The sequence below is a fragment of the Siniperca chuatsi genome, linkage group LG17 (genome assembly GCF_020085105.1).
Source record: "Siniperca chuatsi isolate FFG_IHB_CAS linkage group LG17, ASM2008510v1, whole genome shotgun sequence".
NCBI classification, from domain to species: Eukaryota; Metazoa; Chordata; class Actinopteri; order Centrarchiformes; family Sinipercidae; genus Siniperca; species Siniperca chuatsi.
In genome coordinates, this window is record NC_058058.1 from 11,488,593 (window position 1) to 11,504,245 (window position 15,653).

The 15,653-nt window shown below is 38.5% G+C and overlaps 1 protein-coding gene across 6 annotated transcripts in view; it reads right to left on the reverse strand.

Moving 5' to 3' along the window:
* Nucleotides 1–14,589, reverse strand: part of LOC122864907 (myocyte-specific enhancer factor 2D homolog) — a 29,405-nt gene extending 14,816 nt beyond the window's left edge. For 3 of the 6 annotated variants that reach the window (XM_044172673.1, XM_044172677.1, XM_044172674.1), the window contains exons 1-5: nucleotides 14,374–14,588; nucleotides 6,338–6,738; nucleotides 3,155–3,358; nucleotides 1,730–1,867; nucleotides 337–553 (exon numbers count right to left, since the gene is read on the reverse strand). In XM_044172673.1, the coding sequence (XP_044028608.1) occupies nucleotides 337–553; nucleotides 1,730–1,867; nucleotides 3,155–3,358; nucleotides 6,338–6,391 (613 nt within the window). In that variant the 5' untranslated portion in view covers nucleotides 6,392–6,738; nucleotides 14,374–14,588. Of the gene's footprint in view, nucleotides 1–336; nucleotides 554–1,729; nucleotides 1,868–3,154; nucleotides 3,359–6,337; nucleotides 6,739–14,373 lie in introns of all 6 variants that reach the window. The other 3 variants (XM_044172672.1, XM_044172676.1, XM_044172678.1) reach the window with 3 other exon arrangements.
* Nucleotides 14,590–15,653: the final 1,064 nt, after the last annotated feature.

The window sequence follows — 15,653 nt, forward strand, 5'->3', positions numbered from 1 at the left end:
AATGTGCACTACTCCCTGGGGAACTAAGCAGCTCTTTACATGTAATGATAAGGAAAGACATACAAAATCCACTGTAGGTCCATGAAAGAATAGCAACTGATAACAATGGACACAAACATTATAATGTTATCCTTGAGGGGGTAAACATGAGGATTTTAAGGAAGAGCAGATAGTGTAAAAGTAACCAAAATGTTCTTTGTTTCATAATGTCAGAAATGTCTCTTACAAAGACCCAGGAAGAGGCTAGTCAATGATTTACAGTCTGTTTCTGCTGGTATTTATTAGCCGACTGATCTCTTCAGTCTTGCCGCACTCAGCAGGATATCACTCGCTCACCTGCACTGGCTGGTCGCTGTGGCAACCCAGGAGACACCGTATTTCTCTGAAGAGCCGGTTGCTGTGGCGACAGGAGGTGGGTATCCGTGAGCGATGATGATGTTACATACGAGGTAGTTACCAGTGCGTTGCCAGGGTTACTGAACTGCAGTGTGCTTTGATTGGACGACTGGACTGTGACTGGCATGGAGAACGTCTGGGACGGAGCTGCCGACTGCTGCAAAGTGGGAAGAGAGAATTTCACTTTTGGTCTTCATCGTACGACAACTAGTCCCCGCTCCATCTTTGCTACATCAATTTAAAGACCAAAGTATGTACGGTTTTCATATACTTTAAAAGTTTTATGTGAGTCTCAGGCATCCTGGTGTCCTCGTGGTTAAGATGCATACCATATATCTGCAACGTCCCCAGTTCGATTCTGGCTGGGGACCTTTTTTCATGTTATTCTCCTATTTCTCCGTATATTTTCTGTCTGAATCTTTACTATTAAACCATCTAATTAAAGCAACAAAAAAAAAATCTTTCATGTGAGTACAGACCTGGATAATATATCAATAAGAGATAAACCCAGTATATACCGTGGCCACTTGCCTGCAAAATGGCACATGTAGTCCAATGAAAACTATCAGAGGTCAAAACTCCAACTCAAACCGCATTTTGGCTTGTGGCCTTAACGCATTGGTCTAACATGAAAGTTGTTCTATATGCTACAAGTATTGCTGGAGTTTTTCTGAAGGATCAAGTGACACCTGAATTCATGTTGAAATAAAAGTAAATATTTGAGGATCTTCATGTTCTTTACGTTTAGCTGAGGTCGAGATAAAGCGCAGCAATGATTTAACACCACTGGGGCAGTTTTGATTTAAGTGAGAGATACAGGTGAGTTTCATCAGCATATAGTAGTAAAAGTAAAGCAGAAGCAGATGTGAGGTTTTCAGGATTGAAAAACAAAAACTGTACACATAAACTAACAAACTGTGTAGTCTAAATGGGAAAATAGCTGCCATTGAGGCTGAAACAAAACACTGTCAAGAGTATTAGTTAAGTTGGAATTACTTTAAAATATAATGCAGACTCCTTAACTGCTTAAAATTTGCCTTAAGAATTATGGCTAGATATGACAGAGGCCAAAAACACTGTTCATGCATCTCCTATGATGACCTAAAGTTTCTGGGCTTCTGCAAAGGACCCAGTGAAAACAAGTGTGAAACAACCAGTTAGAGGAACTTCACACCAGTAGCTGTTTCCTGTAGGCACTAACACAGAATAACAGCAGACAAATGTTAAACCAACAAGTCTAAGGTCAGAGAAAAGCAGAACAAACAGTAACTACAATATACTCTGTGTGAAATATATGCACATTAGCAAATGATGTGCAGGTTAGATGACTTACTCCGTAGCGTTTGAAGAGAACATCCAGGTCCTCTGTGGTCTTACGGTACTTGTCATCATTTAGGGGACTTTGGTCAATGGAGTCTTCACCGTCCGGCTCTGGACTGTCACAACCGTTGAAGCCTTTCTTTCTCAAAGTCTATGAAAAGTAAAAAAAGAAAGGAAATGAGTGAGAGTAGTGTACAATCAATAAATCAGTCAATCAGTCTAGCTGCTTGAAACTAGGGATGTCCTGATGAAGTTTATTTGTCCCTGATCCCGATCAGAGTCCTTTAATATTGGGTATGTCTGACACCGAGTCTGATCCGATACTTGTATTGACCATCAGCTGATTAAATATGTATCTGACACATTGAAATAACAGCTGTAGCCTTCTAAAGTCAAGCTACTTGATCCAGGTTCTGGTTCGTAAATATAAAATTGATAAGCTTAAATTATTGATATATCAAAAGAAAGTTTAACTGGAAGAATGCCACTTGTGAAAGTGACGTGACGCGATAGGTAAAGAAAGGATTGGATTTTGCTCTGCTTTATTTTAGCCGATACCGATCCATGAAACTGTGCCGAGACCGTCCTGAAACCGATCCTTAGATCAGCTCGGGACATCTCTACGTAGAACTGTGGCAGGTAGATATCAGAATTTATAGCTCGCTGGCAGTGAATGAGGAGGGATTGTTTTATTGTTGGTATATACAATATATACACACACACACACACACTTTGTTTTGTTTATGCTCATTGATGTTTTGTTCATATGTTGACATTGGTGCCAGCTGCTCATATTATATACTCATACTTGTATCTCATTTCTCTTTAATGACCAAGCAGCACTGCACTTTTGTTATGCCCTGCAAAATCTAATCAAAGTGAGAAATACTACCCATGACAAAGGTTTCAAACTATAAGACAGTATTTTTATTTATGAATACAAGCTGGCATTCCATTTTATGCATGCTTTTAAATTTTTACTATGTTTATTTTTTTAATACACCAAAATCAAATTCAGTAATGTGACTACACCTGCACTTTTGCAATTAAATACAATTTGTAGGATTATCTGTGATAACGTTTAGATCATCTTTTTTGCGAGTGCTCACTTCTGTGATTTCATTTGAAAATGTCTAACCTTCATGTTTAGTTTGTCACACTAGAAAAACAAAACCACAGAGAGTGTCGCCAGTTGTCACACCACCATTAAAATCAACCAGATAAGTTCTCAGATTTTTACTTGATTCTCTGGCTTCCACCTTTAAGAGGAAGCAGTTAAGGTCCATAAATACTGATCTCAGCTCTGTTTAAGTCTGTAATAATAAATGTGGCAACACAGGAACAACATTTTTTAAGATGACTTAAATCTCAAGCAATGGTAACCGTAAATTTTATCTAACTCACTTGTACACAAACGCTGCTGATGTGATGGACTTACCTCAATAATGTCTGCATTAGTCCGGCTCTCATGAGGCTCATTGTACTCTGTGTATTTGAGCAAGACCTTGTCCATGTCAGTGCTGGCATACTGGAACAGCTTGTTCGCGTGGTTGAAGATGATCAGAGCGATCTCGCAGTCACACAATACACTCAGCTCGTAGGCTTTCTTCATCAAGCCAAACTTTCGCTTTGTGAATGTCACCTGAGAGAGAACAGGGGGGCGGAAACTTACTGAAGGTCAGAAATTCAGGTATACAGCTTGACTTTTGTTCGGTGTAAAAAGTTTTGTGATCATGTTTCTGTATTTTCCAGTCTCATGTTTCTTTCTCAGAGTTAACACATTGTTTTAAAAAGATAAACATGACAGAAGAGGGATCCATACATGTTTTTCCTTTGCTCTTCTGTGATCCACCCACAAAGATCTAGACTCAAAATGAAATTCACAATTCAGGAGAAGAAGCTCATGACCTGTAGCTGTGAACTAATCTTTCAGGTGCTTAGAAATGAAGAATATATGCCATCGTATTACTGGGAGACACACTGGGTAACATATCCAACAAATTACTTTTTGGTGCTATTTGGCTGCCAGAACAATCAGAACACAGTGGAGTCAGTTTTCAGCATCAATAATGACGCACCCTTGTTTTTGTGGACTTTTTATGACTCATAGCTATTAGCACTACAATGAAATAATACATTGGCTTTAAAGCAATAATCAGTCACTGATCATTTTGTAATCTGCTCCATCAATAGGTTTCGATGCTTGTGCAACCATTTATATGCAGTGAAAGGATTTTATTTTTAGCCTGGATTCTCTGATGTTAAGCTTTTTTTCCCCCTTCAAGATTAAATCTGAACTACTTAAAACAAAAAGAAGAGGACTAAGAGTTTCATTTTAAGAATAACAATGTTGACTGACTTCTCTCAGTCCAGTCAAGTCTTTCTTAAGTTCCCACTACTTCTGCCATCACCAGATGTGGTTCATATAGAAACCTACTGTACATACAGCATACAGTACGATTTGGTCCAACTAGAGATGTACCCTGTGGCACAATAAAATCAACTTAATGATGAATGGAAATAGGTTCATTTTCAGTGCCAAAGTAGAGGTCAAAAGCACAGAGGACAGGGTGAACAACTATTCCTCCATTACAGTTTGTTCACTGGTTTCCCATTGACCTACTAGTCAATGCTGAGGTGGGCAGTTACAACCTGTAATCAAACTGAATTAAATTTTTATGTGCAAACATTACGTTAACACAGATTAACAGATTTTATATATTTGTGTTTTTCTTTACCAATTTGTCAAAACATTGAGTAATTTAATCGTGTTTCAGTGACACCATCAACTAAATTAATGTGGATACAAGTTCTTCAAAATGTCGCAACAATTTAACTGATGATTTCAATTGGACACACGTTTAGTATTTACTGTACAAACGGTTCCAGGATCCGTCTGCAGAGTTTATGGTCAGAGCTGTGAGGAGATGGACTTGGAATTAAAACTAAACATAAGAAATTCTTGGTGGTTCACAAAAACAGTGATAACAGGGGGAAACCCCTAAAAATACAGAATTTACTACTCAACAGACCCAACTGTGAAAACAAGAAAGACCGTGATCAAGGAGACCAAGAGCCACTCTGAAGGAGCTGCAGAGCTACCTAGCTGTGACTGTGGATCTATCTAACAGAACAACAATCAATGCAGCCTTTTACAAATCTGGGCTGCATGGCAGACGGGCCAAAATAAAGGCACTCATGGAAAAAACACGACAGTGTGTTTGGATATTGAAAATAAAAACATGTGGCGCACTGAGAGCATGAGACAACATATTCTGTGGTGTGATGAAACCATAATTTAACTTTTCAGCATTGATACAAAGCACTTTGCTTGGCAGACTCATCTCATCACCCATCCAACACCATCCCCGCTGTGAAGAGGGGTGGCAGCCTCATGCAGTGAGGACTTGTGAGGAGAAAGGAAACAACAAATGGAGCTTGAAAAGGCAAATTCATGAGGACAACCTGCTTTAGAGTACTTGAGACCTTTCACTGCAGCAAATGTGTATATTTGAACGGGATAATGATACAAGCATAAAGCCAAATCAACAATAGAGCAGCTTCAGAGAACAGTGCAGGATGAGACCAAAGCCATGACTTGACTCTCATACAAAATCTGTGAATGTCTTCCAGCTGTGTTACCATCTAAAATCTGCCTGGTGCCTCAGGCTGGTAGTGAAAGATAACAAAAACATCTGGACCTCAGTACCCAAAAAAAAAAAAAAAAAAAAAAAAACACACTGTTTGACATTGCACACATTACTTTAATATGTTGTCGCTCAGTTTCTTTTCATCTCTGAGCCTTTTCATGAACATGAAGACCATTATTTTTCAAATATATTTGAGTGATAACAGTGCTTAAAATGTACAAGGTCTTACATTTTATTCATGGCATTAATTTAAGCATAAAATCCATTTTTACACTGTACTGCCAAGGGAAGAAAATAGCAGCAGGGAATGGGGTGTTGCGCTGGAATGGGCACCAGAACTGGACCCGGGCGAGCGGGCAACGGAACAGTACAGTACCAAGGTGATTTTAAGTACGAATATTTCCTTTCTTGACATTTTGTGAGTAAAAGCTGGGGCGCCCCAGTAGCTCACCTGGTAGAGCACACAGCTGGTTCGAGTCCAGCTTGCAGCCCTTTGCTGCATGTCATCCTCTTTCTCCCCATCTATCTTCAACTGATCAAAAAGCCCACAAAATAAAAAAAAAAAAAAAAAGGACTAAAAAAGCTAAGAGAAGCTCGCTGCTTGCACACATCTCCCAGCTGAAACTACACGAAGGAAGCCTGAGCTATACTATCGCCTCTTGAGGTATTATGAGACAGGACGGGCCAGGGCTAGCTGGTTAGCATACTAACTTCAGTGGATATCGTTGCAACACAATATATAGACGTCTTTGACATACCATAATTTCTTCACATTTTGTTTTATGTTTTAAACTAATATTCTTACACATTGCACCTTTAAAGTTCTCAAATGTTAAATGTTGTCTAAACACAAGCAGCTGTACAAGACCTTTAACTAAATAGGACAAGCTAAAAATGGCAAAATGTTGAATTTAAATCATAAGTTAAAGAATAAATAGACAAGATTACAAATCTGATCATTTAAGACTCACCTGCTTGTTCCTTTCATCGGTGATCCGTTGGATCTGAATCTTTTTCCTACCCATGATGCTTTGCAGTTGTAGAGACAAATGTCGTAGTCAGTCAAGTGGAGAAGTGCCTCTCAGAGGGTGAGAGGGGAAGTGCAGCCTACTACCTCTTACTTCAGCCCAAAAACACTCAGACACAGTCATGCATCCAAGGATACACGCACACACACATTTCTCTGCCCAGGTGTGGTGAGGCAACGTCGTTGACTCCTTTTACTGACCGCAAGCGAGAGTAAAGGAGTGGGTGCTGTCGAGATGTGTGAAGTTAAAAGGAGTGGAGGTCCTCAGTTCATCGTTTGTTCAACAGGGACAAAAATGACAAACTTCTCTGCAGCTCCTGTGTTGAGGTGGACGTCACTCCTCTCCTGCATGAGACAGAGAGAGACAGAAAGGTTACTCGAATATCCCTCATGTACATATCTTGTCACACAAACATCAAAACAAGACTAAATGTGTGTGGGAAATAAATCAATGAGATCTGTTGATGGGGATCATGCATGCATAAACCCATAAATTATCATATTCTTGTCGCGTGAGAAAATGAAAATAAAATGACAATGTAATCTGTGCTGTTCAGTCAAATTAACTTGAGAACAACGGAGACAACAATGCTGTCTGATTATGAGGGCAAGGGGTCCCAGACAATTAAGGTATCCATATAGACAACACTTTGTACCAGAATCACAGTTTAAATGCACTGGCTTCCAAAGATGTTATTAAATTACATGGCATGAAAAAACTGATCAAGTGCAATAAGTTTAGCTGAAGACTCAGTTTTGGCACTAGCGTGGTGCCAGGAGAAGTGAAGGTTGTATCTTTCTCAAGTACACTTCAGCAGGTAAAGCTGCAGAAGAAATCTGTGTTATTCCTACAACAATACAATGAAAAGTTGTCGATATACACACTTAGACATACAAACCAAATCAATAACAGTCTGAACTAAGAGTTTAAGTCATATATTAGAAAATGTGAGGAGTTTTTTGCTTCTCTCTAGCTGTGTCCACAATCACTCCCTACACTACCAAGTGGACTATAATTTTTTTATTTTCAACAACAAAATTGAGTGTTCAAAGTGTAAAAGTTATGTAATATGTATTGTCCTATAAAATTTCCCACAATACAATAGTACTTTATACTAAAAAGCCCAGAATGCATCAGTTATATTTACACTAAACCTGTCAGTGGTGAACCAGATGATGATTTATGTCTACATAACAAGCTAAAGCTACAAAAGCTATTTTAAGACATCACTTTAGGTAATTCATATTATTTTTAATCATTTTATAGGCTAAATGATTAATTGATTGAGTAGTTTATTAAATGCTAAAACTAAGCCTTAAACTTTAGGGTCATCAGAATTTACAAGAAAACAGTCAGCATGTTTTCCCACACGCATGATGCTTCAGCCCCTTTAGGGCCATTCAGTGACAACACAGAAACAATCAATTTTTCTTTGAAGGAAAATCAGAGCAGCTCTACAATAAAAAAAAATGTTGTCAGTGAGCAGGACTCAGTATGGGCAGCTTGAGGCCATTAATTGAAATCACAAGTAATTTAATGGCAAAAAAAACAAAACAAAAAAAAAACAAGACCGCTCTACAAGGCTCTCAAATCTGCATGGATTTTGGTCCTGAACTAGAGCTAGGCAAAATCAAAAATCAAAATATTGACAATTAGTGTTTTAGATCATATTTACACACACAAGAAAATTTTGAGAAACGATGTAAATCACGTAGGTATGATCACAGTGTAAGTGTCTGTTAACAGTCCAAAAGCTGCATGGCATCAGAGGTGGCATATTAACGACTATTAAGGGCTTCACACATCTTAGTAGGCTGTACTGAAGGTTGGCGAGCCATCTTTGTGTGCAGGCTTAATCACTGTTTGGTATTCTTTATATATTGGCTATACTTTGTAATTCTACCTTACCATGAAGATCTGACATCTGTCATGAATAAAGAAATGAAAATAATGAACAAATACGAAAGCCCTGAGAACTCTGCCACCTCTGCATGAGCTACAGATGGATTTGAGACTGAAGAAACTGGTCACTGTCTTGGTCATGTTACACGCTACCTGGGCTATTGGAGTCAAATGAATATTTGTTTCCAAAGTAATATTACTGCAGGTATGACAGGCTTTGCTGTAGATTATAATTTAAACTCTTACAGATTCAGATGGAGTTGTTCCGATTTAAAATCCAAGAGCTTTGTTTAATGTATCAATGGTGGCATGGATAAAATATTTAGAAATGAATATACAGCAGCTTTAACAACAGTTTGTCACTTTCCCTTTGCTTAGTTGGGTTAACCGTCACATCAACATCATTATACAGTGCGGCCTACTGGAAGTGAAAATGAGACAGTGACTGCAAATGGATCCTAAAGCTAAATTTCCCCAGTTTTACTGCTGTAGTGAAAACTGTCAACAAAACACCTGAATAATGCAGATGAAAGAGTAACTGACAACAAATCTAGTTTTACCATCATTCCACATTTTCAGCATCTTCAACTCCCAACCAATTTTAGTTCCAACCTACATTATCTGAATACCTTCCCTAAAATTCTCCTTGCTACACATAGGCTCAGCTCTGTGGCAGTTGTGTTAAGTTTTCCCTCTAGCCTTGACCCTCCATGTCCACGCCTTCCTGTGGGATTGTTGTTAGGCCAGACGGAAAAAATTTAAAAAAACGCCAGCGGAGTGCACATGGGACCTCCACAAACCACATTTCAAACACTTCAGTGTCCAGCTTGAGAATTAATCAGAAGCTGTAATAAAATCCATCTTATTAGGTTCAACTCTAAAAATCTCAGTGTCATTTATCAGTGCAATGTATTGTGTCAACAGTAGCATATGCAACTTCAGCCTTGTGTATCAACCATCTATCCATTACTTTTAGGAATCCATTGACTTTTCTGCGCAATTGCTAACTAGTTTTCACTTGGGTTGCAGCAATTCGATACGCAGGGTCGGTATCGGCACCAATACTGACCTAATTAAGGTCGGGTGTTGGCCATGAGGTGACGATCCACAATAAATAAGGTTTCTTTGTCATTGTCATTATAAAACCGATCTCAATGGCAACATTTGATGTTACAACTGACTCAGGCTGGTTGAAAACTGAGGCGTTTCCTGTGAAGTCAGCCTATCATCGCTGGAGCGTTACTGGTTATTGTGACAATAAGGGCTGCAACTAGAGCTGGAACAATTAGTTGATTAATTGATCGGCAGAAAAATAATCAGCAACTATTTTGATAATTGAATAATTGTTTCAGTCATTTTTCAAGCAAAAATAGTGAAAAGATACAAAATATTTTCAGGTTCCAGCTTCTGAAATGGCGAGACTTTGCTGCCTCTCTTTGTCATATATATTAGTAAACTGAATAACTTTGGGTTTCGGACTTTTGGTCAAACTAAGCAAGACATTTGAAGACTCTGCAAAGTTGTGATTGGCATTTTTGGGGACATTTCATGGACCAAACAATACATTTTTAGACTATATATTGTTACAAAAAAAGTTACAAATGTCCATCACTATGTCCCAGAGCCCAATGTGACATCTCCAAAAGTTGTTTTGTCTGACCAAAAGTCCAAAAGATGTCACAAGACATTCCAGATATAAAACAGAGAAAAGCTGAAAATTCTCACATTTGAGAAGCTGGAACAAGGAAATCTTTTCTTTTTATCATTTTTGCCTCATGAATGACTTAATCGATTATCAAAATAATTGGTGATAAATTTTCTGCCAGTGGACTAACTGCTAATTAGCTGAAACAATTAGCTACTCCACAATTTTTCCCGGTACCCCGTAGTACTGTACAAGCATGTTCAGTTGGGAATCACTGCTGTAGAAGGACCTACATGGCCAGTTTATCAGATAGTTATCATAATCATGTCAAAAATACATTTATATTTGAGATACCAAATACTGTAAAATGTTTATACAAACTCTCTTAATGATGCCCATTATCAAACATTAGATACAGACTAGCAATTTCTTTGGATACCCTGCAAAACTCCAACACAATACTCCAAAGAAAGAATCATGCATGTTGTGGTTTGTGCTGCGCCTAGACGGAGCTTTTCATACTTTATATCTGTATTCACAACAGTGCTGGACATCATCATAGACCATTCATTAGCTGTAAATGTAAGGCACCAACTCTAAACAATTACCACAACAAGACATGTAGAAATATCCCACCGCTAGAGGGGAAAATGATTAAAAACTGCTCTTCCTTATTGACTCTACTAACTTTGCCACCGTCAAGCTACAATATTATCTTTGATTACCATGAATTGACCAGAATGGGGATACACTGCAAGGCTTCTGTCTAGCCTCCCTCTCCCGGACTGCCCTCTGCATGGCTGCCTCCTCATTACTGTAATTGACACATTCATCCCTCCTCTTCCCCCTTAAGGCGCTGATGGCTCAATTAGGAGCTGGCCAGAGGACTGATTGGATGCCAAAAATAATGAGGTCGCTGCTTGGCTAAAACTGAGCCCTGCGCCAAACTAGACTCGCTCTGTGACATACGGGAAGCCAAAGAAGCAGAAAAGAGAGTTTATAAGTCAATCTACAGACTCATTGGAAAACACTAGATACAAGAGTGTATAATGGCGGAAAATGAATGCCTTTTGGCTGAACCAGGTTTGCCTCATTATCTTAAGGGGGGCAGGCATTTGGTCACTCTGGTGAAAAGTGAGCCACGCACATGTTATTCGAATCATCCAAGTGATGGTTATGCAACCCTTGAATATTCTTCTGATGGAGGAGAGTGCAATCAAGCTCAGGGTAGGCATCTGTCTGTTTTGGAGTAGTGTAATTAGTGGCTGTGACCTTTAGCGGATTATGCGCTAGCCAATGAAATGTGCCAAAGCCCTGAGATAAATGGTTGGAGACTCAAAGATGACTTGCAGTGGGGTTTGCCCATCCACAGCTCTCAGACAGGGGTTTAGGATGGCCTTAATGACTCCGTCTCCACTCCCAAAAGATGGACGGCATTTATTTGCACTCACGTAGTCTTGTGACTTTGAATCCACCTGACAATAAAAGGGAACATGTAGTGATGAAAGATTAATATATTCATGTCGCCCACAGGCATTACATGATTAGAGCTTTAACTAATTAATATGCTAATTATTTGACTGTTTTGTTAATAAAAAGTCAGACAATTGTTAAAAAAAAAAAAAAAATATTACAATTTCCCAGAGTCCAAGGTGGCAACTTCAAATTACTTTTTTTTTTTTTATTCGACCATCAGTACGAAAACCCATTGGTATTCAGTTTACTCTCATAGACATCCAAAAAAAGGAAGCAAATCCTTACATCTGAGTAGCTGAAATCAGAGAATGTTTGTCATGTTTGCTTGAAAAATTACTTAGTTATCAAAATCGTTTGATTTAACATCTGCCAATCAACTAATTAATTAACCAACTATTCATTTCAGCTCTACACGCTATCTACTTTGAATAAAGCTGCCACTTTTCATTGATTGATTGCTCCTTGAACCATTACCTGACCAGACAAGAATTTTAGAACTATACAGTATTTTCAGTACTGTATAAATGTCATTTTTGATGTTGGAGCTGTGTAATATGTCTCTGCTTGATAATAAGCTGCTGTGACCATCAAAGAACATGCAAGATATCGTTGAGGAAGGGACAAATTCCAAGATGACTATCAAAAAAACATTACCTCAAAGCATAATACCTACCTTATTATGCTTTGAGGTAATGTTAAACAATTTCAATAACATCTTTTTCATGTCTCATTTAACTCTTTTGCATTTGGTTTATTTCCCCCCTCATGTCTTGCTATAAAATTACCATTCCTAAACAAGTCAATGGTAACCCCTTCAAAACCCTCCAATGAAAGGTCTTACTGTACCTCTTCCACTTGACACAAAATCAAAAAGGAGATATAAGGAAAGTAAGTCTTGTCATCCTGGTAAATCTTTGAGAAGTTATGCATTATTTTGTTGCATTTAACTTAAAAATTTTAGCCATTTATCTGCTCATATGCCAAGTGAGCCGGTAGGGGTTCAGTATCTTGCTCAAGGACACTGTAAGGTGCTGAGATTGGATATGTCCCCAATAAACCATTTAAGTCAAGTGTTTTGTGTTTCCTTTCAGTTCATACTTATATATCCATTTCAGTAATTTTAAAAATCTCATCTATTCTGGTCTCTGGTCTTCTAGTTGCAAAACCAAATATGTGTTTTTCGTTTAAATACAATATGCGTATTGATAGAATATACATCTGTGCTAAATCAACAAATTTTATGAATTGTTTGACTTGTTGTTTGTCTTGTTAAGCTGTATTTGACCTGAGAGACAAAAGTTCAAATTCCCATACCCCAAATGATGCTAACAATTAAAGACCTGAACGATGTCTTAAGGAATCGTTGCTGTGGACTTTGAGAAACCCTCAGCTGGTGTAATTCTGTTCATCTTGGCAACCAGCTCAAAGTCTGAACTGCATAGGAAACATAGGAACTATGCTACAACACTTTTCATCTCTCTCCACCTTTCCTCTGTTTCAACAACGCTGTTATTTTAAGCATTTTAATAAAATACTTTATTAAATACAAGGTTTTTGGACGGCCAATATGTTGATCCTGCTAGTGGAGATATGGGACTTTGGATTGCAGAGATTCTTAACAATAAAAAGGTGACATTTTGGGACATAAGGATTCAGCACCAAATCAAAAACACATATTACACATTACAATAAATGTGGTGGTGGTAGAGACTGATTGATGAAATGTGTCATCTATGCTCTCAGTCACTGAGGCTGTACTACCTACAGATGTTGATTTGAATCCATCTGCAGAGATGGCACACAGTGGTGGTATCACTCTGTCAAACTGGCCTACTTCTAGCCCAACAGCATCGGTGCAATGGCACAGAAATCATGGCTGCTGATTTCCAGTGCACAGGCCAGACACTGAATACATACAGCCCCATGCTAAACCATTATCAGTGCCCTAATTTGACTACAGGAGATATATATATATATATATATATATATATATATATATATATATATATATATATATATATATATATATATATATATATATATATATATATATATGTGTGTGTGTGTGTTACAGAATACAGTTACACTTAGAGTAAATACAGCAAATGCCCTTTGCCTGTCAACAGCATCACCGCTTGGCATCTGGCATAAATAACATTTGTGTGTGTATTTTGTGCAAAATGTAAGCTACTCCAACACCAAAATCTCGTCAAGTCAAAGCACACATTCAAACTTAAACCAGTGCAGGGAAACAATAGCATTTTTCTTGAGGCTCTTGTTAGAGTGAAGATGGAAAAATGCATCTGGATGAACAGCTTTGAACAATAGGTCTCTTATATGTGGAGTTAAGTCTGTTTTCTCCTTAATGTTATTAAACTACTGACACTGTTAGGTCTGGTAATGCGGAGTTCACATGAGGTTAAAATGACTTCTTTTTTTTTTAAAGAAAAGTGGGAGCAGGACTCATCTGTATCCTACAAACATTATGACAGATGGAGTCCGGAGACTGAGTAGGCCCATGACGGCAGACAGGTACCTTACAGGATCTAATCTGACAGCTTGGAAGAAGCTAAAGGCTGCTGTCAAAATCCTGTGTCCTGACTTTACCAGACCAAATACCCTCCGTTAAAACAACACAACCGGGGTTGATTTACAGAGCAAAGGACGCGCTAGCCAAGCAGGCCATTTCACAATTTTCAAGTTACGAGTCGACCGACAGCCATTACCTTCCTTACACTCTCCATATAAGTCGGTTATGCGAGCGGGAGCACACACACGCAGTACTTTAAAAATCACATTACGGACATTTTGTAGTCAAATGAAGGCTGTTCTTCTACGTAATATAAATCAGTACAGTGTTGCTTGTTACTTTGCTGTATTTAAATAATAAAAGCAAGCAGGTCTGCTCCTGTGCGAGGAAAAAAGACGCAGGAAGGAAATGTATCACTCCACTTACCCTGTAATATTGCTGATAAAAACCGAAAATAGGCCTGCCGCCACCCGCTCCAGAAGCGACCCGTCTTAATTAAGAAGCATTAATTAATTACGCTGAAGCGACGTCTCTATTTATACGAATCCGCGGCATTTTATTCCATTTAATGTTGAAGTAACTATACTGTCCACCCAGGAGATACAGTATACCCAGCGTACGATCAACGTCACTGACATTAGCCCGTGATTGACCCGACGGAAATCCAATAAGAAGCTGACGTGCGTGCCTCTCGTCCAATCAGAGCGCGGTGTTGCCGAAGTGGGCTGGTCTGCGAGAGAGGACATGACGGAGGTGACGGCCATGTTCTGCACTAGTGTTTGTATCCCTCCGCTTCAGTATTTACCTTTTGCATGATTTTGCATGTGGGGAAAATGTCACTGTAGCCCAACTGTACTCTGCCTGCTTTCCCTACGAGAACCCGCTAGGCCATTTGTTTTTTTCACGTCTGTAATCACCACAGCCCCGCAACCGACCGTTAAGGCCTGTTACGCATATCAAAAGAGAGAAATGTTGAGTGTTGTGGGGCGTTAATCGTCTAAATTGTTAAATCTAATTGTCTCCTCGACCTTCTTATGGCATCCTGACATAACCTGAAGTAGCCTGCTAAAATGTTTTTTCAAAATGAAAATTTGCATAGGTGTGTACGGTAGAGTAAATGTGGGGACACATTGACAGTCAAATAAGCTATGGGACGTCTAAAATAAAATATATGTACATAATAATATATATAAAATATAATATGTGCGAAATGAATTGCAATACAATCATACACTGTAGGCTACTACAGTATATATTATTACACACATTGTATAATAGCATGCACATAATATCCATTTATTGTCATATGCAAGTCTACTCTGATTGTATATAGGCCTATATGCTCATTATATACATTATGTGCACATAAAACCACCTCTGTATAATTTATAATCTATTACAGGGCCGGATTAACACACTGAGAGGGCCCTGGGGCAAAATGAAATGTAGGTCCCTCCCTATTCCAAACCACCCACCCCACCCAAATCCTCTTCCCAAGTTATTTTTCAATATTTTGATTACACACAAAATCATTTGGAATATGCCTCATGTAAGTACAATATCAAATGATATATTAAAAGGTATTCAAACTTGATTTTGACACAGGGCCTCTCAACAAGACAGGGCTTAAATGTCACGCAAAAAATGCAGCATCAACCTTAGGGACCTTACTATTTCAGGCTATATTGAAGTTTTAGCATTAGTTT